Source organism: Hippoglossus hippoglossus, chromosome 19 (genome assembly GCF_009819705.1).
Source record: "Hippoglossus hippoglossus isolate fHipHip1 chromosome 19, fHipHip1.pri, whole genome shotgun sequence".
NCBI lineage: Eukaryota > Metazoa > Chordata > Actinopteri > Pleuronectiformes > Pleuronectidae > Hippoglossus > Hippoglossus hippoglossus.
Genome location: NC_047169.1, coordinates 11,510,661 through 11,533,476, shown reverse-complemented (window position 1 = coordinate 11,533,476; position 22,816 = coordinate 11,510,661). Strand labels below are relative to the sequence as shown.

Below are 22,816 nucleotides of genomic sequence, written 5' to 3'. Positions count from 1 at the left end.
TTTTGTAGAAAGTTTTATTTACGCCAACACATACATGAACAAAGCACCATATAACCTTAAAGTCTGATACAGAAGTAAGCCTACCTGCCTCAGTCATTGTGGCCATTTTTATTTATTCCATAGCAAACACTCTGAATAACAAAAAGACAGCCAAGGCAGCAGATTCTATCATATATTACAGCATGCTGAATAGAAAACCTGGGAAAGAGAATTAGACAGAGCCATCTAGAGACACTAGTGAGATACAACAGTATAAAAGTGCCATTCATTATACAGCAGTTGAAATACTGACAATGAAAGAAGCTAATTTTACATTAATTTGATGGGAAATAAAAGGGGGAAACAAAGGAATAGACCCTGTGAAAGAGCAAAATAAACAAGAAACATTTTCTTCCTTGAACACTGATGACAGCCAGCTTGCATTGTGTTGATGAAACTGGTACCGAGCTGTGTCCCTTGCACCACATAAGACAATTATTGTTTAAAAAGAAATAACCAGGGTGCTGAAGCACCCATCCCCTCCCAGCATTATGCGCCAACCGGCAATTAAGAACAAAAAAATGATAGGTCAGAAGAGAGCGGATGGCACAGAATGTGTGGAGTTTAAATAGAAGTCTTTAAGCAAGTCCCGGTGTGAGAGGAGCACATTCATCGAGAGACTGAGAGGGGAGGTGATTCTTGTTAAACCCATTCCTTCTGCTGCAGCGGAGCAAGTCTTCTCCTTTACGATGGGGAGAATTTTTTGGCTTGTGCTCGAACTCTTTTTTCATATTCTACTCTGTTTTGGCTGCAAAGGAGTTTAAAAAAATGTATGTTACAATGGTGTGATCATCTTTTACTCAAAATCACATATGAGATATTCTTATATTTATACAAAAAATAAAACACATTTTAGACAGATGTTAAACAGTGAAAGACTAAAGATATTGAACACACAAAATAAAAACCTCCTCAGGTTCAGACACACATACACAGGCTCTGTAGGTTTTAAATGTGAAGCATGTTTTAAGACTCTCGTCAAACTGATTACTAATCATCCTGGTCACATTTACCGATGTGTTCTCATCAGGCAGGAGATTCATTGTAATGGCAACGAGGAAAAAACATTTCAAGTGACATAGAAATAAATGTACTTCAGTAATGATAAAAGTAGATCTGCAAGTTTAAGACAATCCAAGTTATTAACTTATATAACTTTCCTAATTTAGCCTGGTTTGGGGATTTAATCTTCACCTTATAGATTTGAACTCTGTCTTCATCAGGTCTCTCACATGCAGTACACTGCGCACACAGTATATTCTAACGGGGTACTGTCTAAATTCAGACATAGTCGTGTCCCAAATCACACAATTTTTATGCACTCACCAGAAATGTTGTTCAAAACATGACCGTCGCCCGCAATAATATCTACCAGCGTTCAGTCAGTGTTCACTTGACTGAATGAATGTTTTACTATATTTGCCTACTGTCATGCAACCTAATGCCGCATATGTTTCTCTCTATAACTGTGAGCGCTCCACCTTAAAGATGTTGCATGTTTTGATTCGACACTGTACAAATACAATTGAATTGTGTCTGTGTGGTACTGTACACAAAAGATCAGCAGTTCACACACACTTCACTTTGTCAGCACCATGTTTGAAAAGATATGAGCTCCAGCGTCACTTACCAGTAGATTGTGTAAGCCTCTGCTTGAGCTGGATCCTGGATATTTGGCTCATTTAGGAGTTCCTGGATACCTAATAAGATCTAAAGGATACATGAACCAAAGAGATACATTTATTTCATAATAAAAAAATATTTAACTGTTCTGCATCACTTTAAAAAGGTTTATTTTGTTGGTTATTTTGTTATGGGGGTCAGGTCTCATTTAGAAAATGTGTCCTTTATTTTCCAGTAGGTTACATTAAAGAGTTAAATAAATGGAATGATAAGCTGAAAATAATAATCAATGTTTCACTTGAACGTATTTCAAGTTGAATATCAATAAAAGTAGTTTGCGGCTTAATATAACATGTATTTAGTCATTTCTTTTAAGATTTAGCGGATTATGACAAGATAAATGAAAAAATCCAAAACTATTTATAAACACTAAACTGTATTTTTCAATCTTTCTACAAGAATGGCTGAAGTGTGTGTTGTGGGCATCCAGAAAAACAAGTGGGTGTTTAGATTTGATTTAGGGATGGAGAGTGAAACCACAGAAGAAAAGACTGTTAAGAAAAGCAGAGTGATGTAAATAAGGTGTGCTTGGCAATCCAAACCTGCTTTATTGTGATGGCCGGTCTCCAGTCTTTGTCCTCCTCTAGAATAGATAGGCATACTGTGCCTGATGGATACACATTTGGATGGAAGAGCGGAGGCTCAAATTTACCTGAAACACAATAACAAAAAGCATTCAGGTCCATTAGAAATTATCCATCCATCTCTACAAATCAAGCAACAATGAGTTAAGGAAAATGATTTGCTACTACAATGAAAAGGAGCAGATCCAACACTGCTCAGGTTAATTATGAAATCCTAAACACAGACAATTATTACTACAGTTTGACCTCATTATTATTATAGTAACCCTTTAGCACAATCTATTAAAGCCGTGGATATACATTTTGTTCATCATTTCCAACAATATTACATGTTTGAAGAGATTTAGGATTCAGTTTGCCACAGACGGTCTCCTTCGGCCATTAGAGTTAGGGTCTGTGGTGGCAGGGTTGACTGTACCTGGGCCATTTCAAACTGCAGTTCTGCTCATTTTCATTAATGTGATTGTCAGTTAGCAAACAAACAAACTAGATTGTTAATCGTTCAATCTGAAGGATAGAGATTAAAAAATGCTAAATGTTGTGATAACGGTGGACAGAGGTCCGGCAGTGCAACTCACATTTCGGAGGTGAAGAAGGATAGTCATCCTTGAACAACATGCGGAGTTTGAACAGGCCTCCTTCCCACGGAGTCTGAGGAAACACAATTGCTAGATCAGAGGGTCAAGTCACATTCACAGTTGTCCCCATCAAAGATTACCTTGTTGTTAAACCAACCTGTTTAACTTAAACAACATGAACTATCAATCTCTTCTGTTTTAATTGGTTTTCTATTCACTACCTATGTTGCTGACACATTAAGAAATGCAAGACAGACCTCTAACAGCTGTTATTGTTCTGTACTAGAACCGGTTTAAAACCATACATACTCCTTTGCATCAGCTGCAGGAAAGTCATTGTCTTATCAAGCTCATTTAGCTGTCGCTGCTCTGTAAGACAAATATGTTCCGAATGCAAACATATTCAAAAACACATTACCCCCTTCTTGCCAGGAATAGCACATTCCCAATTCATGAGATTCATGGTTCCATCTGGATTTTTTGTTGGTACAGCAACAAATCCCTGAAAAATTAAACAGAAGAGTGCAAACAGTTAGGACACCGGTATTTATAGAGAAATGGAAGTAGGAAGAAGACTTTCGTAGAGAAGCCAGAAAAACACCACTTACAAAAGGATGGTCCTTCCGCCATGCCTTGCGCTCCTGGGCAAGCCGGCTCAATGCAATGCCTGACATGATGTGTGGACTCCTGTGACGACAAAGGATACCAGGTCAATTCAATGGAAACACTGGTCAGTTAAAGCAAAAAACAAAACAAAACCATAAACGTTTGCCGGCCACAGTTTCATTCATATACACGTTTGGTGCTTTTCGCTGCATTATATCAATGAAAGAGAATTATTTGGGCTTTTTGATCATTAATAACAAATGTAACTGGGAGCAGCAGTGCACGATTTCATTTTCACTATAGACAATCGCAGTTTTGATTTGTGGAGAAGTTCCCAGACAAGAGGTTTGGCTTTTGCTATAACAGTGGAAAGTAGGCGCCTTCTTCTTTACTGTGACAGAAGTAGTGATTTGATGTGGTGATATGACATGAGGATGAAAACCTGACATGATCCTTGTGAGACACATGTAAACAATAAAGATCTTCATCTACACGTATCTACAAGTAAATCAAATACACGATCCTCGAGTATATGGAACTTTATTATGAACTCTCTGTGATGATAAAGATCTCTACAGTAACGATGCTCTGGATGTGATGTCCGAGTGGAAACAACAAAACAAGCAACAACTAGTTACTGGTCCCTCATTAACCAACTTTACAACAGGAGGGTTGCAGCTTTGATTTGGACACATTGTTATATTCAGGGCGGAATGCGAACTACTGTCCATCAACCAGGTTGTGAATGCGGCTTTGAGTGTGTTTGTAGCGACATTTCTGCAAAGCTATGAGGGCTAATCAAGCTAGCAAGCGGTGATTACCATGTCCACACAAGCCGCTCGGTCCGCTCTTTACGCGCCCCTTTTAAAACTCACATGGGCCCGGGAGGCGACACCGTTAGCATCGGGTTTGTATCGTGTTCCCTGGGCGTCTGGCGTAAACTCGCTGTCAACGCAAACGCCCGCACACTTCACTACCAAAGCTACCCGGTCGGCGAGCTAGCCGGTTAGCCGGGCGAGCTAACTCATGTGCGCCAGAATCGTGCTACATCCCGACAGGCGCTGGCGCTGTTAGCGGCGGACACGGCCTGATGCAGCACAAAACTGCGCAAATGCACTTGATTTGAACGCAGTTTTTTGGGGGGGTTGAGAAAAGGTGATGGCTGCTTTCCTCCGGACGCTTCACGGTGAATCTTCCGAAACAACAACCGAGGGTGTGAGATGCGGCTCGGGGGTGACCCAGACCACAAGCCATTAAAGAATAGAGACAAAGAACGCCACAGCTAAAAGGCGCACATTTGTGCATTACCAAACTAGCGAAAATGGCGCAAACTGAAGCGGGTAAAATATCCCAATACACGACAAAATGGGCCCGCTGCGCTGCGGAGGGGCGCTCCTACCTTTCAGTATGGCTGCACTTGCTCTGGTAAGTAAGCGAAATGAATTAATCGTGCTCAGATCCCGTTAAACCTCGTAAAGTTTCCCTCCTGAAAAACCAGCCGCTCCGACTCCAGCTAGACACACAAACAACGCAGCGACATGGTCATCCGTCCTTCACTTCCGTCTTCGCTTAAATACCCATAGGAAGAGCAGGCTGCGCGTAGATCGTCGGGTTTCTGGCTGAATCTCTCCAGCTGTCGTGGATTCAGCAGAAAGACTCCACCTGCTAAACCGTTCATTAGTTTCTATGCTGGTAGATTAGCATAGCCTCTGCTAAAAGCACCCAGCTCGTTGAAAACACCCGTGAATCTTGCCTTTGCGGTTGTTGCTCATCGCGCATGCGCCCCGTGGCTAAGTGGGTTGCGTGTTCAGAAAACGAAACAATTTGTATTTACGTGTTAGAAATTCACTTGAGGCGCGTTGTGTTTATTTCTCGATTTGTCCCCCCCCGTTTATTCAAAATCTTTTCAAAGATGATGTGAAATAAGTTTGATTTCATACAACAGGAAGGCCGGGAGATTTCTATCTTGTTGTATGAAACATCTTTGGCCAGACTGAAGGCCGTTAACCCAAACGGCTACGTTAAACGAATAAAAAAAAGTTTTGTGCAAAATTACAAAAGAACTCAAATCAACCCGACATTAGGTTTTTGGCTGTAAAACACATGTACATTTTTTTTTTTGTCATAATCCAATGCGGGGGAAAATGCAGAATTTTAAGAGTATATTTAAACAGGCATTTTTTCAGGCAACTACGTCGTAGCATGGAGTTAACACAAGAGGTCGCGATTTAACAAAAAATAATATTTGCTGTCACGACTCAAGTCTCTACAGGTGTAAACGTGTGTTATTCACATGTCACATATGGTTAATATTGAAACTTCTTTTAATAAACCTAATCTTTTACTATTCTGTATAAACCAAAACATGTTATATAATAACAAAATTCAAACTTCTCGAAAAAAATAAATATACACAGAAATGCTATTTGATAAAAAATGTAAACTTCTCAAAAAATAAATATACACAGAGGCTTGAATGACAACATTTTTATTGTGTTTACCTTATGCATGACCATATAGATCTATCCCCTTAATCTCATACTTAGTTTGTACATTTCTAACATTGCATAAGATCGTATAGAAGTGATCCATGTGTGATATGAGAATCTTATTCATTGATGTATCTGTTAGATTGAGGAAAAATGACACATTCATTCCCTCTGATTACAAGTGTGATCATCTTCAATCATGCATTACAGTGGTCTGTGGCTAGTAACTTGATTGGAAAACAAACTGGGCACTTTAAAAAGTATTAGGCTACAGTTTTGATAAGTTTGTCCATCACGTGAAATGATTACCAATGCCGAATGCTCATCCAGACAACTTGTTTTTACCAATAAAACAAGCAAATTAAACATGTAACAATTAAAATCCCATTGCAGGAAAAAAAAAAGTCTAAACAAGACCCAGATAAATCTTAGCTGTGAAACAACACAGGGAAAGTTTCATCCTATTAAAAGTGAGCAACTTTGCCGTCGGAGAGGGCGAAAAAGCAAGATTGTCTGCAACGCTCAAGCACAGGCTGTCAGAACTGGATGGAGTATCTTTAAAAATGTCTGCGTGGGTATCAGTTCACGTGGAGCGGGGTGCACGAGTTGCCCCCTGGTGCGGTCACACAAGTATGTTAACGTGTGTGAGGGAGTGCAAGACGGTACATATTTGGAAGGCTTTAAAATACCATAGCAAATGTAAACATAGCCTAGCTCTGGCAGGAAATCCAGTCTACTCTCTTTGCAGATCTCAAATTTTGCACTTTAAAAGCCCTTGTGTGTGTGTGTGTGAGTGAGTCTATATCAAAAACATGCATCCATACTTGTTTACCCGACAATATAAAAATCGTTTTTAGTCAAGTGTATATGTGAGTAAATGGAGGTTTGTGTGTCGTTAACAAGTCTATATGTACAAAGTGTGCCAGCATTAAGAAAAGTTTACTCGTCCCTGACACTAAGATCAATGTGTGCAATACACATAAGACATTGGATTTTGGTCATCGGGATAAAGGCAACACTAAATGATTATTTGTGAATGAAATATCCAACCTATCAAAAAAAAGAAAATAATAAAAACACATCAAACCTGAAAACAGCTTTCTATATAAAAAAAAAAGAAGTGTTCTAAAATGCAGTATTTACATTAACATTACAGGCTGTAAGCAATGTGCACAGTGGGGTTTCTCACTGTAGTGAATGTAATGCTGTGTACGAAATCTACACAATTCAAAATGCTTAGAAGAATCTATACCACTGCAGGAAAAAAAAAAATACATGTTTTTTTTTTTTTTTTAAATGTAACAGTCAACTTCATAGCCAGCCAAGTATAGCTTTGTTATTGGTTATCAAACATGTTCCAGGCATGTTCTCAGTGAAAGACACCGTAGTCAGCATCAGCCGTTTCAACCCTAAACTTGGAAATCTCTAGTGCTGTACAAACAATGCAAAACAGAAGTTAACATTATTCAGATTCTCCAATTTTTTTTTTTTTTTTTTAAAGATCCAGTATAAACAACTTCCATTGTTAAGTTGTGTTTTCTATACAGTGTACAAAACGTGCAGTTTTTCTGTTAAGAGTTAAATATTAATATTGAATTTGGATTATTTACATCAAAACAAGAAAAGTCCTCTGGATATGAACAGAAAGTCCTTCGCCACTGCCGTCAAACAGTTCCAGTCCCCAAACCTCAAACACAACAAATACTTCCCCTCGGAAAAGAAAAAGAAATCATAAACAAGATGTTCCCCAAACATACGAAACAAGCCATTAAAAGGAAAACTCGGAGGTCAGTGGGAAAAAAATTTAAATGTTAAGATGTTTTTTTTTCCCCACACAGTAAACAGGAAATTATTGGTGGACACGTGTTTAAAAAAATTGTTTGTATATCAAACACCCTTTGATATTGTTTTTTTGGCAGTTAACTTTAGATTTATGAACATGAGGTCTCAAACCAAACTACAAGTTCGGAACGTTGATATAAACTTGCACTTTTACAACATTAAATCTTTCGTTCTTTACACGACCAAAATTCCACATTTGCAGAAGCTGAAACAATATTTAGAATTTGTGTCTCCAATACAAAAAAAAAGTTCGACCCTTATAATACAAATAAGTGGACTTCCTGGAAATGTAATAATTAGTTGACCTCACAATGACCATATCAGCGGGTAGTTGGGTTACTAAGGTGGCGAGATTCAGTGCACGGTGCCACAAGCAGCTACAGTAGCAAATGCATTTGCTTCTCAAGCCAAGAAAGTGAATGAAAAAAAGAAGTGTCCTGCATCTGCCGTCTCTCTCGGGTGAGCTTATTTAGTCTGTGGAAACAGGACGTCTCTTCATTAAAGGTCCTTTTCTCATCACCAATAAAAGGACCTGTACGTGATAAATTACCTAATGCCCCTTCAGCATTGCAGTCAGATCAGTGACAATTTGTTTTTGTTCCTTTTCTGACCATTAACAGTTACTATTAACATTTATATTCCAATTCAAAGTAAAATGCCACCTCTCGACTACATCTGACAAAATGCGTGATGTGTGGCTGGGATCCTCATGATCACAAATCTCAGTGTAACGGTTTAAAATCTCTGGAAAAGACATATGTCGACTGGTTTTTCGGGGTGAAATTCACATTTAATAGCACGACTCTCAAACATGCACTAAAGAAATGCACAATTCCCTTCTTAACATCTTTAAACAATGAATTTTGAGTTGATACTTTTGAGTTATAAAGACCATACTGATCCCTTACCAGACCCTCGAGCTGGAGAGTAGAATTAATTCAACAGATGACCCTGAGTGAATCATTGGCCTTATATGATGACGGCCATTTTTATAGCATAAAAAATTTGTAGATTGCTATTCCTTAATCTCAATTAGAAAAGAACAAAAAAAAAAAAAACTTGCTGCAAATTCATAAACGTCCAGTTTAAGTGTACAGGCACAAATTGTCAGTAAACAGACTTATTTACATCAAGAAATAAAAAATAAAGATGGAGGGGAAAACAACATAAATGTACACCCCCCCTTTAAATCTCCATTGTGCCCGACGTTCTTTCACAGAGGTGATATGTTTGCCTCATAACACCAGGAGCTCATAATACTAAGTCCTCTTCACATCCGGGAACCCCTTTCCTGAAGAATCTGCAGAGACAAACACATGATAGAATGAACAACAACACAACATACAACGGGCTTAGAAAGTCATTTGCTCTCCACACTCTCTACAGCTCCCTGTGCCTTAGGAGCCGACATTTTTCTTTTACTAAAGTTCCCACATACTCAGTCAGTCACACTCATACATTTTAAGTCTATGTGCTGGTTCAAACACACTGAATGCAGAGTAGAGAAAAGGGGAAATGCTTGCACGGGTAAAGAAAACAAAAAGCAGTGCTAGAAACTACGCAGTATGTGACTGTTGAGCAAATTGTGGGTGAGCTCACATGAACGGTTGAGGCCACACTGGATGAGTGAGCGGCAGGGGTGCGTCACGGAACGTCTTGCTTTTCATTTCTGCACAGAGTTCTCAGGTAAGAGCAACCACACTGCCTGATTGAGACGCATGTCTCAGGCGCGTTTCCTGCATGCGAGACGCAATGCTTATCTAGAGAGTCGGGGTCTCGCCTATTTCCTCCACGCATCGGTTCACAGCAAATCAGACAGTGGAAATTATCTTTCACCACAGTTTCAATGCTTTTATCTGTCGAGTACGTCACAAACAAATATTTGCAACACTTCCTGTATCCGCTTCAAAGTAAATGCACTCCATTTATAGGTTTGTATTATCATTGCAGGATTTGGAGAATGCTCAGCTTCATAGAGTTCTGGCTCTATTTTCTGGCATTTCTGCCGTAGCAGCTCCGCAGAAGGCACCCAGCCGACCCCTCACACCCCTCAGATGTTGCACACATGCACCCAGTGTTGCCATAAACCTTGATACAGAAAAGTCATGTTGCTGAAGCCAACCACAGAGCCCTCTATGACCCTGAACTCTCAGAGACACGAGGAAGAGCAAAGTTCAACCTGAGAGTCTTATCAGGGCAACACGATGGAATTATGATGGAGACTTTTATGTTTTCTTTTCATGCCACTTTTTTATCTGGGTTTTCCAAAACACTCATCATTGCATGCTTTTTTCCTCAGTTGTTTATTGCTAGCTCTGGTTCACATATACTCATTTACTTTTGTGGCAATCACATACAGACAATAAAGGAGTCGACAGCAGAGTACTGATGCCCCGCTAGAAAAAAAAGAAAACGGATAAATATCCTGTTTTTACCTGAAAAGGTTTTTGTAACAAGAGGTTTTAAATACAATTTAAATCTTGCAAATGAGCCATATTCCTCAATTAATTTATTTTAAGTTTACTATTTTCAAATGGAAATAATATTATTGGTTCCTAAACATAATTGCTAATGACTTAGAAACAAAAGCTACATCTACCAGGACCTGAGTGCACCACTACGTCATGCATCAATGCAACGGTGTGTTCGAGCTACATGCATGGCTCATGTCACAGCCGTGTGAAAGATGGACCGTGAGAGAGAGAAGATAAAAGAAAGAGGGATAGAAGAAAAGAATGAGGGTAGAGAAAGGGGGACAGGATGCATTGAATGTGATCACGGTTAAGCTTCAGTTTGGGCTGAAAACATTATTACTTTATTAACTGTATCGTGCATCTGAAAATCTGTGCAGCTGTCCACTCGTCCACATCTGTCGAAGGGTTTTACTTTAATACTTTACTACAAATTACAGTCCACACAAGCTGCCTGTGTTTAATACTCCCTCACTCAAAAGACAGTTAATTTCATATTGCATGTGCTCCTTCTCTTTGCTTTTATCCATTAGTCACTGGCACGCATGCACGCACACAATAACTAAATAGTAACTACTATTTTAGCATCAGCTAATTCTTGCACTGATCAAACTGGAATAGCAGCAACTCAGTTTAATTTATTTAAAACACAAAAAGGTTTTTTTTACCTATGTTGTTTGGTGTAAGTTTATATTTTGTCCCATTATCAAAATAAGAAAAAAAACTCTGTTGGTGCTAAATGGCATTAATTTGAGCTCAAACTAAACAAATGATGCATGTTATATAATTTGTAGAAGCTAGATTCTAGTTGATATTGCATCAATTTTATCACTATTGTCCAGCAAAACTACAACTACTACTACTTCTAACAATAGCCGAGTGGTGTACCCCTCCCTTCCTTTACAATGTCACTGAATGAAGAACAATGGTCAAACTGCAGCAACTGATGATTCAGCATTGCCCTCCATTAACTAAGGCTGTGAGCATGAAAATAATTGCACAGGGCTTATTTACACTACTGAAGCAAAGTGAGTTTGTCTCATCTAGTTTCAAAGAGGCAGCAGCACTTGCAAAGACATCTGGATTTTCATCTGGCTTTGGCTAGTAGATTCTAGCTTAATGCAGCAAGGAGGCACGGGAGAGGAAGAGGAGGACAAGCTCGGGAGGTGTGGAAGAGGCACTACGAGCAGTTGAGCGCTCACCAGTGAGTCATAAGTGCTCAACCCTAATCAGAGTCATTCATTTCATAATCCGTCTCTTCGTCCTCGCTCTGAGCAACATGCAGCATGCAGACGGCACAGAAGAAGACAAGAAAGGCACGTTGTAAAATGATGGAAATGAATGGAGGAGAAGAATTAGAACAGAAGGGGAGAACATTAAAACTAATGGGTCATATTCAGAGGGGATTTACATCATCTAGTGCAGAATACAGAAAAACAAGCAAGTGTTATCCAAGGGCACCTTTCTCATGCACTACAATCCTCTATAACATCTAAATAACATATACGAAGGACTAAGACAATTTAGAATTCAATTCTTTTTTGTAGTAAAGCTAGAAATTAGTGTGTTTGGGGATGGTGCCGCTGGAAACAAAAACAAAGTCCTCACTTCAAAAGATGGACTGGTAACGTTTCATCTTCCTCTTAAAATAAACAGCAGAGTGAATATAGGTTTAGCGGTGTGCTTCTTCATGTGTAGCTGCCTTCAAGGAGTGAGGCCCCCGCAGGGACACGCTGATGGGAGTTTGAATTCCTCAGGGCGTGCCTCCCGCTTCGCTCCCAAAGCCCTGGAGAAAATGACAGACCGTACTCCGCTAATATGCAGACCTGGGCTCTTCTAACACTCCTAGCTTGGTTTATACTGAGTTTTTTTCCCCCTTTCCCACCCTCTTTTTATATCACTCGTGGTACAAGCCGTCTAGTTTTTAACCAAAGCTCTAAATATTTACAATGTTCTCCTTCATAGAGATTTCTCATCAATAAACTAGAGGTGCTCTCAGTCCCCTGGTGGCATGTTCATAAATGCAGCAATTTTAAAACCTCCAGCACAGGCCATCATTCACACATTTGCTGTGGCTAGATTTTCAAACGGCCTCTGCACACCCTCACTCTGACTCTGACACACACACACGCACACACACACACACACACACACACTTACCTTAGCCTTCTCACTGGGCTCACTGTTTGTCCCGTATGATTGATTGTGCAGCTCCTTGGAGACTACACACAGGAACTCGGCTTGGTCTTCGTTTCCGTAGTTGTAAGAGGAGCCTATGCTGACCAGCTACGGAGAAACGAGAGCAGAGTACATGGGGAGATTTAGCCTTGGACTGAGGGGAGTAGAAGCTAAACGGTTTGTTGTGGTGGGAAAACAGGTAGGGAGATGTTTAAAGTAAAGAGGTTAAAGACCAAACAAGGGGCACAGAGAGTCTACAGGTTCCTGCTAATTATATTTCGTATTAAATTACAAATGGCCTTTTACAAAGATCCATCTAATTATTGGCTGTATATATTTAACTTGGAAGTTTTTTTCCCTTTTGAACATGTTACGTCACATGTTTTTGCCATGATTGGATAGACAGCATTTAAATGAGGCCACTAGGCAAACAGGGAGCCCCACCTTAACAAAATCAACCAGAATATTTCGTGGAGGTGTGCTACAAAATGGCTGTGTTTTTTCAGGACCTGCAGACATGTCAGCATGCAAATCCAAAGTCAAAACGCTGATTTAAATTACTGAGAAAACTCCAAAGGTTGACCGAGGTAAAGACACAGATAAAATAATCTGGGGTCGACACAAATAAACAAATTAATAAAAGAAAGAGTACAAAGACCCTATAGAAAGAAAAATACATGTTCAGCAGATAGTCACTGACAGATTACAAGTGCAGGGACAACAGGAAGCATACATGCTGGTTGAAAATCAACAGGGACTGGTGGATTTGACTTGTTTAACACAAAAAAAGTAAAAGTGAGAACAGTACCTTCTACAAAGCAAATAACGGAGCAAACCACAAAGTACGGCACATCCATTCATTGTTTAAGTTCAGTGTTACCATGACACAGAGGGAATGTGTAGGATTTTCTCCAATGCTTCAATTACGACATAATTTGAGATCAATATAACTGGCTTGGTATTGATGCAGCTGAAATTTCTTATTGTGTGCACCTACTGTTTAACTATCAGTATATCATAAGTGTTTACATGAAATGGGGGCAATGTCAGACACAAAAGAGGAGTGGTGTGAGAAGATCCAACAAATGTCGTTGGGAAAATAATCAAAGTAGCTTCTACTCTTCCTGTTGCCAGTCAAATCACCAAATCAAAAAGACGCAGAGCACACAAGTTTATAAATAATCTGCATGCACACCTTCAAAAGAAAACAGTAATTCCTCTTCCTGCTTTTACGGCTGAATGTTAAGTGCGTGTGTACATACTGCAGGCTGGATGTATACCCTCAGTAGCCAGGTGTGCATGTTCAGACACGCATGGCCTCATTAGCCACTGCTGCCGGAGACTTGTTGTTGTTAAATGATTTATCTTACATTATCAACGCAGCAAAAAAAAAGAAATAAGTTCAACTGGCTACCGTGGATTCTACACTGTCACACTGCAGAGGATTCAAAACACACACACTATGACTTTCAACTGAATATACTCATGGATAAATGGTCTTTATTAAGTCCTTAAGACGACGGTAGGTCATTAAAGCGTATCTTCTCTGGTCCGTGCTTTAGGCTTTGCAGGAGTGTTTCTCTGAGTTTCCCCATCGGACTTGGGTAAGGAGATTAATGCGGTTCCTCGTCTCAGAAAGAAAGATTTAATCACACATTCAAGACACACTCCCAACATCCAAACAAGTGTGTTCTCATTAGAAAATGTACCTGCTTGATAGATCAAAAAAACATTTCTCTCAAAAAAGAACCACCACTATATTACAGCACAGCCCCCAAAACAGCCAAGTGGCGACATCACAGCAGAACACAGAAAGCTTACAAACTGTGAATGCGGTATGAATAAAAATATAATATAATCATCAATTCACAAACAAGAAAAACGTGTCATGTTCTTTAAGCCTCACTGGTGAGCAAGCAGTACAAATGAACACTGAAAAGAATCAAATCAAAAGAAAATGATAAACAGCTAAGTGTCTACTTGGGATAAAAAATGGCCAACGGGGTGTGTATGGACGACATGGGGACCATGCAGTGACCAGCCCGTGGACAGAAATTTGTGGGACACACCTCTCCGCTGTTGTTTGGCAAAGCAGACTCCTCTCCCTTCACCTCCCTTGACACAATCAGCAGAAACTCTGACTGGTGGGCCCGCCCGTAACCTATACTGACAAGCTGTAACAACCAATCAGAGCACAGAAGGGATTTGCCCGGATCACGTATGCGGACATTGAGAAAGATGTGATTTGCTGTTTGCTGGCTTTTTTTAGCCATTTCCAACATTTTGGATTGGACCTCCTGCGTCATTGTAAGCATAGCGGAGTGGGTGAAGCACATGAATAGGAGGACTGCTGCTGTGAGCTTGCAGGAAGAAAATTTACCTGTTCAAACTTCCAGCCGTCCGACATGGTAGAAACCATCTGTGTCAGCTCCTCCTCCTGGCACTGCAGCACCCGATACACATGTTTCACCGGAACCTGCGAGGACAAACGAACACATGAGAGAAATGAGATGGAAAGAGAAGACAAACCGTTCCCAAAATACATGGAGCAGATATGAAGAAAAAGAAGAAATCCATCATCTTCACACAATAATACCTGTGATGTTTTGCAGTCGCGTTCCCTGATCTTGTCCTTGAGGAGCTTTATTAATGATGTAATGTTGTAGAATTCGGCTTCTTCCAACACACCTTGAAATGGTTAGAAAATAAACAATTATGCTTTTTTGGAGGGTATATATCCTGCTGCTGCTTCAAATACCAGTAAAGATTAAATGAAAACAATGGCATCAACTTTAGAGTTTCACAGAGATACTAATGGAAAACATATATAAAATATGTCATCTATGTTATTTATATTGCACTTATGTTCTGGTAAAACTGAACTATGGATGGACATGTTAGCAAAATTCCCTTACAATTATTGCAATCACAGTCTTTTCAGATATTAAAGCATCAATCAGAAGATGTTAACAGATTTCTAATGGATTAAAAACATGCTAAGTATTTTGATTTGGAATAATTTCTTAAAGACACTACCTTCCTCTGCCAAGTCCCTGTTGAGCACCAGTTTGCCATGCCTCAAGTAGTTAAGCACTGGCCCAAAGTATGTTGGGTCTCTGTCTATGAGATAGGCACCAGTTTCATCCTGAAAAACAAAAGAGGATGAAAATAATTATTTATTTCCTGACCTTGATCCTCTCAACCGACTCAGATGATTCCTTTAAAACAAGAAGGTCAATGAGCAGGCGTATACTTTCATCGAAACATAATCTGGGGACAAAAAACCAACACTGTGCATCCATGAATAATACTCAAGGGAAGATAATTATGAGGTCAGCTCCTATGCCGATAATCTCTACAGAGGTTGACAAGAGATGTGCACACGGAGTCTCACACACACACACAACAGCTCTGGGAGATCATCTCACTACTCCCACAGGCCTTGGGTTTGATCTTGATTCTATCATAACCGCTGGGTATTCCCCTATTTCTATAAGTACTGTGATTAGACCGCCTTCGTCTCATGGGGAAACAGGAGGATATAACAATTAGAGCAGAACAGAAAAAGATTTGGAACAGTAGGCTGAATCCACCAAGGGGAACATGAGAAAGCACCTTGGCTTCCAACTGATGTTGAGCCTCGTCGGCTCTGTTACATAGTTGGCCTCGTACATACAATTCAGTCAATTTCAGCATTAGTTTGAAGTGTTTCTTTGGCCTTTGCTTTTACTTGAATCTAAATAGTAAAGTAGAGACTTAAAATAAGGGGACTTGCTGGGGAATAACACATAATAAATGGTGCAACAGCCAGGAATTGAACCAGGGACCTGCTGCTCAAAGCAAACAGCTTTACCATGTGGTATGAGCCCAACAGCATTTTAACCAATCTAAAGTAGATTGGAATAATTTCATATTGGTATCAAACCTTTGATAAAGAAATGTAACTGAGGCTTGATATTGTACAGTTTAACCATATACTTTATTATAAATAACTGCAAGTAAAAATAAAACAAATACAACAAAATAAATATAGAACTTGACTCAAGAAAATAATTTTTTTTACTATAAATGTAAACCTAAATGTTTTCTGTATCGTTTAGTCTGTCAAATAAAGTTTTGTAGTTTTCACACCGGTGCATATTGGCAAATATTAACACGGATACTGACGATGAGTGTAAAGAGCTCATATTTGACAGGATGTTTAACTTTGCATGAGTGTTTTGCTACCGGTGCAATCTTGGTAAAATAGCAGCATTGCTTTTTGGTGCAATGTCTGACAATATTTACACAGGAACAGAGCAGTATTGTCACACACTCCAGGCCATGACTAAAACTAAACAGAAAGCTTAGTCTTCACAGACAACCATATGTGCATTCATACAGCTCCCCTTCGCAAGTTAGATGATGGATTCCACTCAAAACCCATTAATGTTTCCAATAATGAGAGAAGCTCCCAGTGCATTTCTTTTGTGATGAATTTCAGAACCCTTTTGGCTGGTTGACCTCCTTTCTGAGGCAAAAATACTAAACTGGAGCCCAGTGGAGGACTATTCTGGTCTCATTGCCCTGTGTCAGTTCCTTACACTTCTATAGTTGCTAGAGTTTAGGGACAGGTGCAGGTGGGCCTGCATGAGGAGACAGACAAAGCTGCATAACTCTGACAGTCAAATGTCAGTCCTCCAAATATCAGCTCTCTAAATATGCCTGATTTTGTTTGTAATTAAGATCCATGAATTTCTGGGAAATTGGTGAAAATGTCTGGGGAAAAAAGCCCTGGCGAGCCATTATAGAGTGAAAAAAAACAACATCCTGGATCTGCCTCATTGTCCAGACACATGTCAAAATTTAATGGGTTCTTTCATGGTCCTTGCCCCATCCCTCGATCAGTTTTCTGAGAAATCTGTTCAATAGTTTTTGCGAAAAGCGCTCACACGCTCACACACACACGCTCACACACACACGCTCACACACACACACACACACACACACACACACACACACACACACACACACACACACACACACACACACACACACACACACACACACACACACACACACACACACACACACACACACACACACACACACACACTGCATACCACCTCACTGTCAAACCAGAATAACAGTCATTGTTTGTGTTATTATTAACATCTTTGCTCATCCTACTACAATAATAAAAGTCAAAATGTCAGCTGTGAAAAAGATAAATTGCACTACGTAAATATACTCCTGCATACTGCTTCAAAAAAAACCTCCCACTGAACAAACACAGAAAGCTACCGTCTTTAAACTGTACACTTCTGTAAACTTTCTACCTCCTGCCTTGTTGTGCTAACAAGCCTGTAGCTGGTCCTCTGGGCTCATATGGGGAACTTGGGGCGACAGTCCCTCGTTTACAGAGAGATGATTGTGGGGGCTCTGATGTGGACTCACATGCACAAAGGGAACAGTGTATTTAATTAAAAACAAAAGGCTATGTCTCTAGGGGCCCCAGCTGGGAAGCACTGGGCAACAGACAAGTGGGGACAGTCAGGGAATAAGAGAAGGGCCGCTGCTGGGATTAACCGTAGACAGCAAAGGGACAACAAAACTACTTAATAAGCTGTTCTCAGATACGAACTCCAGACAATGTTACACTTTTGCCTTTCACACATCCGATTGTTCAAGAGATGGGTGCAGCATGCAGGAGGCAACATATAAATTGTTTTGTTTTTTGTTTACAGCACATAACACTGGCCACAGCTGTTACCACTAAAAGCTCTTGAATCTCATCTTCCCAAGTTGACATCTTAGTTGGCGTCCCAAGGCTCACACATGCACCTCCTCCAGAGAAAATACAGAGGAACTGGGGAGTTCAGTGCATGTCTGAAAGCAGCTATCGTCACACAACGTAGACTGCGTGAAGACATAATTTGGTCTTCATGAACACAAATGTTGTGTTTAGTTGCACACAGGTCAGTGATATCACATCACAAGTGGACACAGCTCTTCCAGAATTGCATCAGCCGATACTGGTGTGGGCCCCTGCGCATGCGTGGGTGAACTTATCGTCAATCTGCGGTTGTTGGGCTGATGGTGGCCGAATGAAAACATTTCAGCATATCGCCCAAACCTACAATCTAGGAATATTAATTTTGTGACGAGTAACAAAACAGGTCTACAGCACCTTGAAATTGAAAAGCAACAAACTATTATTACAGACAAAAAATACATGGAAAAGTTTCAACACTGCCTACAATGACCACCAGAAGTAGGTCAGTTCAGTGTCAGTCAGGCTTGCTACATGGCGTATTGCCGTTTGGCCTTATTCAAATTTTCCAAAGCATTCCGTACACAGTCACTAGAACGACGTAAACCTCAGGCCTAGGCACGACTGAGTTTAAACTGAGGACAACTATAAATCTACATAAACAAAAGCAAACTAGAAGGGCGGCCTTCACAACAGAGGAAAGAGCAGTGAATTAACGTTATCTTCCTTCTCCTACATGCAATACATATCCTCCAACAGGAAATACCATGGCGACCCACCCTCCAAGCACATGACGTCCAATGAGGCTGTCTGCAGTCACATTAACACTGAAAGTCAATCCTTAATTCAACAAAATTGACAAGATGTAGCACGCTTCCTTCTGATTACAACAAAAGGTGTACAACAGAACTTTGCAAAAATGTCATAGTCTCTCTTATAGTGGGACAGATGGCTATTAGTAATTATCAAGCAAACGACAACAACATGACACAAAAACAATTGACACTATCACGCGAGGGCATTCCAATTTGCTCAGGCCAAGGAGAAAAAGAATGAGAGCTTTATCCAGTCAGCTCGGCCTTCACTGCAGACGAGCCGGAACACAAGCCCCCTGCAGAAACAGTGCTTAAAGATGTTGCAGTAGATCTTCGAAGTCACATGACTGTAGCTACTTAGCCAAGTGGAAGTCTGATCCTCGTAGAGTGGGAGCCAGGAGTCTCTCTGGAGTACAGGCAGTAATGGCATAGTCAAACAGGCCTTCATCTTTTAAATAATACACACATCACAGCAGGGCTATATTGTGTGAAAACTATCTCGTATTTCACAATATTTAACACCGTCATTTGAACGTGTGCCTGACCTTTCACTGAGGCTGAGAGGAACTACTCGCCTTTCTACCATTTTCAGCCCGGCAAGGCAGCATCATTGGTGAGTTTCGTAGAACACAGTGTTTCGGTTGCTAAATGAACAGCTCATTTTCAAAGTCCCCTAAAAGCTTTGCTGTCATGATGAGAAGCAGTTAGGTAGCTAAGCTGACAAGTCACTGCAACCTGGAGCTCTCTGATGGCAGAAGGAGAAATGTGACGGGAAATAGAGAAACAGAAGTTTGAAGTGAAAGATATGCACTCACTGATTAATTAGATTTGTGCAGAATAAAATTCAAGCCAGCATCATTTTAATGTATTGCAACTAGGCAATAATCAATTGTAGGTTCCTGGCTTGTGTGAGCAAAGTTTCTTTAGAATGATAAAGGCTTAAATCGCATCTAATTTGCCAGCAGCACTCTGCAGTGCCCTGTTGAGCACTTACTGCAAGAAGAGCAGTAGGAGACGATATTACCGTTAAATATTTACGTTGCCTCCCACAGTGTGCTCAGGCATGACATACAACCTGAATCCGGCATTAAATATGGCCATATTTTTTTCACACATGCTGCGGAGAGGTTTGGGCAGCAAATGGATATGAATATGAAAAGAATAAGTTGAGGAAACAAGAATTCTTTGTGATGGGAGCGCTTGAAAAATTGATGCGGCTCTGAGAGCTGGAAAGCCGGGTCTATACTTGAGTGGCCCAGAGTTGAGTAGTTTGAGAGCAGAAGTCTGCCAAAGGGATAAATGCCCACTGGTGTGCATCTCTCAAGCTTGGTGACTTGACAGCTGACAATTTTAAGAGCAATTACAGCTTATGAATTAGTGACCAAACCTTTGTAAACCTACAAACAATATCACTCGCACAACAGCAGTAGTAGCATTAGTCAATTTTAGGATAACCAACCTAGAGAGACTTATAAGCGGTTAAGGCTGTGCACGTGACAGCACTTCCTCCACTTTCGCCCTGGTCTACCCCAATGTGCAAAACAGGCTCCAGTCAACAGCATGAATAATGCAGTTCTCCTCAAGAGTCCTGCTGAAGCACGTCAGCCTGCGTGACTGAGAGCTGAACCACTCGTTTCTTTGGCTGGGAAACACAACACTGCATCCCCCCAAAACAGAGCTCTCCACTGATCTGTCACTCTGCTGAGCTTCCTATTCACATGCAGTGTTATATGAAAAAACATGGCTCACTTGCAAATAAGATGAAATAAGGTCAAAGTATATACTTTGAGACCCAGGGACAAGAAATATAATGCCCAATAATAACCTGTCCTTTACTGGGATAAATCCTAAACCCGGCTGTCTGCAGGAGAAAGGTACAGTAATGGCTTGAGTGACTGATGCGTACTTAAGACAAGGGATTGAGATGGACTGATCCGTTGCTCACGGGAGGATAAACCGGCAAAAAAGCAAGCTGATTATTCAGAGATTAAGATATTTGCATGGAAATATGAGATGAGCCTTGCTTTCAGCTTAACGTGAAGGGGTGGCAGGGGTGAAGATTAAATAGATGAGAAAACAATGAATAATGGGGCAGTGAAATGAGCCGTGAAAACCAGGGCACGTTCCACTATGTATACAGACACTAACAAATTGTTTTTGACAGAGCTGGGGGCGGGGGGAGCCTTGCAGCAGGCACGCTGCTTTTAAGAGAGGCAGATGGACGAACAGAGAGACGTCTGATTCCGGAGATATTGAGGCCGTTCACAGGGAGATGAGTGACTTCACCAACCCCCCCCCCCCCCCCAGCTCTCAGTTGTCAGCAGCAGCTCACCCCACTTGGCAATGACTTATGTACTCATTAGGGGAGCCTCATCACCAGCGCAGAGGCCGATTACTACACAACAAACCGAGCCAAGAAACAGACTAACCTCAGGAGATGGAGGGAAACACACACACACAAATTGATCGAGCAACACAATATTATTATGCGAAGGTTGTTTGGTTGGTTGATTATTGGAATAAGGCTTGTAGATGCTGTAATCAGTGGAATAAGAGATATAGATGGACAAACTTCATATGATATAATAGTGAGGTGTTTTTTGGGAGATTTTGTTTATTGGTATACAGCCAAAGTAAAGTTGAAGCTACAATTGTAAACTGTTAAAGCTGAATAAATTAACCAACCCATAGTTTAAATATTGAAAAACTATTTACACAGAAGTGGACAGTAACTAGTTGGAAGTTGTTTATATCATTTATACGCTGATAATGAGGATTGTTTTTACTGTCACTATCTGACAACTCGCATTTAATCGGTTTTGAGATGGGGAAAGTTTCCAATTACTCTGGCTACTTGCTAATGACATACAAAACAAATGTTAAATAAAAGACAATAGTTATTTTTCCACGAATTTACACTTTAAATACCCGACTCGGGTGACCACAACAACTGGTATCTTATATAATTAAAACATAAAGAGTAAGCAACGCTCACCAGGCTAGCAGCAACATCGCATGTCATGTGGTGACTGTCGGAATCTAGCTAGCTTAGAGGGCTAATGCTAGCTAGCGACAAAAAAAAAAAAAAACGAGTTAACGCTGAATATTTGAATAAACGCTTATTTTCACAAGGGTCGTTCTGTTGCTAAACTAGCTGGTAGACGCAGTTATTGACAAGTCTAGTCGCTTAATGGACGAGATGAGGTATTAAAAGCTGGTTTCACGGAAGATAAAATGCAGTTAACTTAGTAAGGCTCCCAACTACCGTGCTAACTAGCTTAGCATTTACCTTGTCGGAGTCGAGCTCGGGGTCAGCCTGGCTCAGTCTGTACAGAAAGGATTTGGGATCCCGACACAGCGTCTGTCTCGTCGTTAGAAAATACGTGCCCCCGACGTTCAGGCGGATCCACTTCGATGCCCCGACGCCGGGTGAAATGTTCCTCTCCGCCGACGCCGAGGAATGGGCCACACATCTCCGGTGAACGGAGCCGCTCGTCTCGGAGCTACTCTCTGCCATCCCTCACTCTCTCTCCTCCGCCCTTGCCTCGGCTCGGCTCGGATCTGTCTGACAGGAAATATCCGAGCTGCAGCCGCTAACTTGGGGAGTCCACGGTTCATGCAAAGCAGGCAGCCAGCGCCTGGGCCACTCCTACTAACACACTCCACCAGCACTGACAGATGCATAAATTATTCCAGCAGAAACGGGTCCTCCCTGGATTGAGCCACTTCTATGTGGAGCACTGATCCCCTGCTGCTGAGACCATTATGTTGAGTGTGAA

General features: G+C 40.8%; 2 protein-coding genes and 1 long non-coding RNA gene across 4 annotated transcripts; 1 reads left to right on the top strand and 2 right to left on the bottom strand.

Annotated features, from left to right (window-relative positions):
- ube2ib (ubiquitin-conjugating enzyme E2Ib) lies at positions 1 to 5,215 on the bottom strand. Its single transcript, XM_034570670.1, has 7 exons — positions 4,890 to 5,215; positions 3,493 to 3,571; positions 3,303 to 3,386; positions 2,885 to 2,957; positions 2,265 to 2,374; positions 1,670 to 1,749; positions 1 to 787 (listed from the first exon to the last, which is right to left on the bottom strand). The coding sequence occupies exons 2-7, from the start codon at positions 3,556 to 3,558 to the stop codon at positions 724 to 726; spliced, it is 477 nt and encodes a 158-aa protein (XP_034426561.1). The 5' UTR covers positions 3,559 to 3,571; positions 4,890 to 5,215; the 3' UTR covers positions 1 to 723.
- A 1,007-nt stretch (positions 5,216 to 6,222) lies between these two features.
- LOC117753379 lies at positions 6,223 to 8,372 on the top strand. Its single transcript, XR_004612237.1, has 3 exons — positions 6,223 to 6,383; positions 6,428 to 8,165; positions 8,252 to 8,372. It is a non-coding gene; the product is annotated as an uncharacterized LOC117753379 (long non-coding RNA).
- On the bottom strand, positions 8,264 to 22,776 carry kctd5b (potassium channel tetramerization domain containing 5b). Of its 2 annotated transcripts, XM_034571453.1 has the most exons (7): positions 22,327 to 22,745; positions 15,507 to 15,615; positions 15,067 to 15,158; positions 14,851 to 14,946; positions 14,540 to 14,644; positions 12,453 to 12,578; positions 8,264 to 9,121 (listed from the first exon to the last, which is right to left on the bottom strand). In XM_034571453.1, exons 1-7 carry the CDS (start codon positions 22,552 to 22,554, stop codon positions 9,092 to 9,094), a joined length of 786 nt encoding a protein of 261 aa, XP_034427344.1. In that variant the 5' UTR covers positions 22,555 to 22,745; the 3' UTR covers positions 8,264 to 9,091. The 2 variants fall into 2 exon arrangements, with proteins under 2 accessions (XP_034427344.1, XP_034427345.1); XM_034571454.1 differs by lacking the exon at positions 14,540 to 14,644 and having other exon boundaries at positions 22,327 to 22,776.
- Between the last annotated feature and the right edge of the window lie 40 nt (positions 22,777 to 22,816).

Coding starts and splice junctions, on each gene's coding strand:
- ube2ib (XM_034570670.1), bottom strand. CDS start 3,558: ATGTCAGGCATTGCATTGAGCCGGCTTGCCCAGGAGCGCAAGGCATGG. Junction 2,375..2,884: donor TCCTTCTTCACCTCCGAAAT/GTGAGTTGCACT, acceptor ATTGTGTTTCAG/GTAAATTTGAGCCTCCGCTC. Junction 788..1,669: donor GAGGCTTACACAATCTACTG/GTAAGTGACGCT, acceptor ACTCCTTTGCAG/CCAAAACAGAGTAGAATATG.
- kctd5b (XM_034571453.1), bottom strand. CDS start 22,554: ATGGCAGAGAGTAGCTCCGAGACGAGCGGCTCCGTTCACCGGAGATGT. Junction 14,947..15,066: donor GCGACTGCAAAACATCACAG/GTATTATTGTGT, acceptor TTGTCCTCGCAG/GTTCCGGTGAAACATGTGTA. Junction 14,645..14,850: donor ACGGCTGGAAGTTTGAACAG/GTAAATTTTCTT, acceptor TGGTTGTTACAG/CTTGTCAGTATAGGTTACGG.